This window comes from Monoraphidium neglectum, assembly GCF_000611645.1.
Source record: "Monoraphidium neglectum strain SAG 48.87 unplaced genomic scaffold scaffold02512, whole genome shotgun sequence".
NCBI lineage: Eukaryota > Viridiplantae > Chlorophyta > Chlorophyceae > Sphaeropleales > Selenastraceae > Monoraphidium > Monoraphidium neglectum.
This window is the reverse complement of record NW_014011116.1, coordinates 8,038-9,863: the sequence shown is the minus strand read 5'-3', so window position 1 is coordinate 9,863 and position 1,826 is coordinate 8,038. Positions and strand designations below refer to the sequence as shown.

Genomic DNA, 1,826 nt, shown 5'->3' with positions numbered 1-1,826 from the left:
CACACACACACAAACACACACACACAAACACACACACATACACATACACAACACACACACACACACACAAACACACAATCACACACAAACACACACACACACACAATCATCAAGGTCTGAGGTCACGGAGTGGTTCAAGCGCCACGCCGCGCTGCCCAAGGAGGAGCGCGACGCCATGGCCGCGCCCTTTGCGGCCGATGTCGCGCGGGAGACGGCCGCCGACGACGCGCGCCGCGCGGAGGAGCGCGAGCGGCGGCAGGGCGCCAAGGCGGCCGCGGCGGAGCGGGGGCAGCGGGAGCGGCAAGGAGGGGAGCAGCAGCAGCAGCAGCAGCAGCAGCAGCAGCAGCAGCAGCAGCAGCAGCAGCAGCAGCAGCAGCAAGCCGCGGCGGCGCAGCCGAGGGCGCCGGGTGAGGGGGAGTGCGGCCGTGGCGTCGCTCGCTGGCGCGCGTCCGCCCCGCGCGCATCTGCGCCCTGCCCCCCTCCCGGCGCGCCTGGCAGCTGTGTCCGTGCCTGATCTCGCGCCTGACTTCCTCCCAATCACATGCGTCCCCTTCCGCCCCCCCCCCTTCGCAGCCCCCGGCAGCCTGCTGGCGCCCGTCAAGGGCCCTGACACCGGCTTCCTGCCCTTCGGCCAGCGCCAGCGCGGTGGCGGTGGCGCGCCGCGGCGCCTTGCGGCTGACGTGGCGCGCACCCTAGAGTCGCTGTACGCGCGCAGCCCCTACCCCTCGAAAGATTTGCTGCAGAGTGTTTGTGATATGCATCGCCTCAACAGGTGGGCCGTGGGCAGTGGAGGGAGGGGGGGGCTCTCGGGACCCCCGGGAGGGCGGGAAAGGGTGGGGAGCCGTGGCGTGTGCACGTGCATGCATGTGCGTGTGCCTCATTGCAGGCGCCTGCACTTGCGCGCTGCGGGTGCCGGCCCGCAAGAACCTCCCAGGATATGATTTTGGCCGCCTCACATTGGCTGTCGCGAGCACGCCGGCGCCCCCTTGCTCATCACATGTCCCCCCCCCCCCCAAACTGATGCAAGCTTTGGCGACCCCTTCTGCCCCTGGACTTTTGACACACACACACACACACACACACGCACACGCACACACACAAAGGGATGTGGCAGCCGAGTGGTTCGTCCAGCGCCGCGACGCCGACGGCCGCCCCCACGACCCCCGCGCCGCCAAGCGCCTGTCAGAGCAGGCCGCCGCGGCCGCCGGCGGCCTGCTGCGCGACGGGCGCGGGCGCGCGGTGCGGGGGCCGGCGCCTGGTGAGGACGACGAGTTGATGCGGCTCATGCGCGCAGCGGCGGTGAGCGCAGCGGCGCCGGCGCCGGCGCCGGCGCCGCCCGGGCAGCGGCGGCAGCAGCCGGGGGCCGCGGGAGAGGGGGCGGCGGCGCCGCAGCAGCAGGCGCCGGCACGGCGCGTGGCGGTGACGGCGAGGGAGATGGCGGCCATGCGGTCGTCGCTGCCCAGCCCGCGGAAGTTCAAGGGGGCCAAGCTGGCTCAAGAGCTGGAGATCAAGCAGAGCGGTGAGTCATCGTGTGTGTGGGGGACAGGGCTGGGGTGGGCTGCGGTCACAATTGCTACGTGATTGTGGGTGTTGACCTTTGTTGAGGTTTGTCGCGTGTCAAGAGGTGGCGTGGCCGACGCTTTTCAGAGGAACAAAGATGGTAGGGAGGCTGGGACGCAATCCAGGACAGCTGGCGTAGCGGTCTAGCGGCAGCATGATCCAGGGCCCGGCGGGAGTGGCGCTCCGCTGTTGTCTGCTGCTGCGCGTGCTGCCTGTCCAGCCGTGTAGGAACCGCTCCGCGCCCCCCCCCCCCAACACTGCACATC

General features: G+C 70.1%; 1 protein-coding gene across 1 annotated transcript in view; it reads left to right on the top strand.

Moving 5' to 3' along the window:
- Window positions 1–175: 175 nt before the first annotated feature.
- Window positions 176–1,826, top strand: part of MNEG_10914 (hypothetical protein) — a gene marked incomplete at both ends in the record, with an annotated part of 2,487 nt that continues 836 nt past the window's right edge. The window contains 3 exons of the mRNA XM_014040616.1: window positions 176–407; window positions 574–772; window positions 1,104–1,519. Coding sequence (XP_013896070.1) covers window positions 176–407; window positions 574–772; window positions 1,104–1,519 — 847 coding nt within the window. The remainder of the gene's footprint in view (window positions 408–573; window positions 773–1,103; window positions 1,520–1,826) is intronic.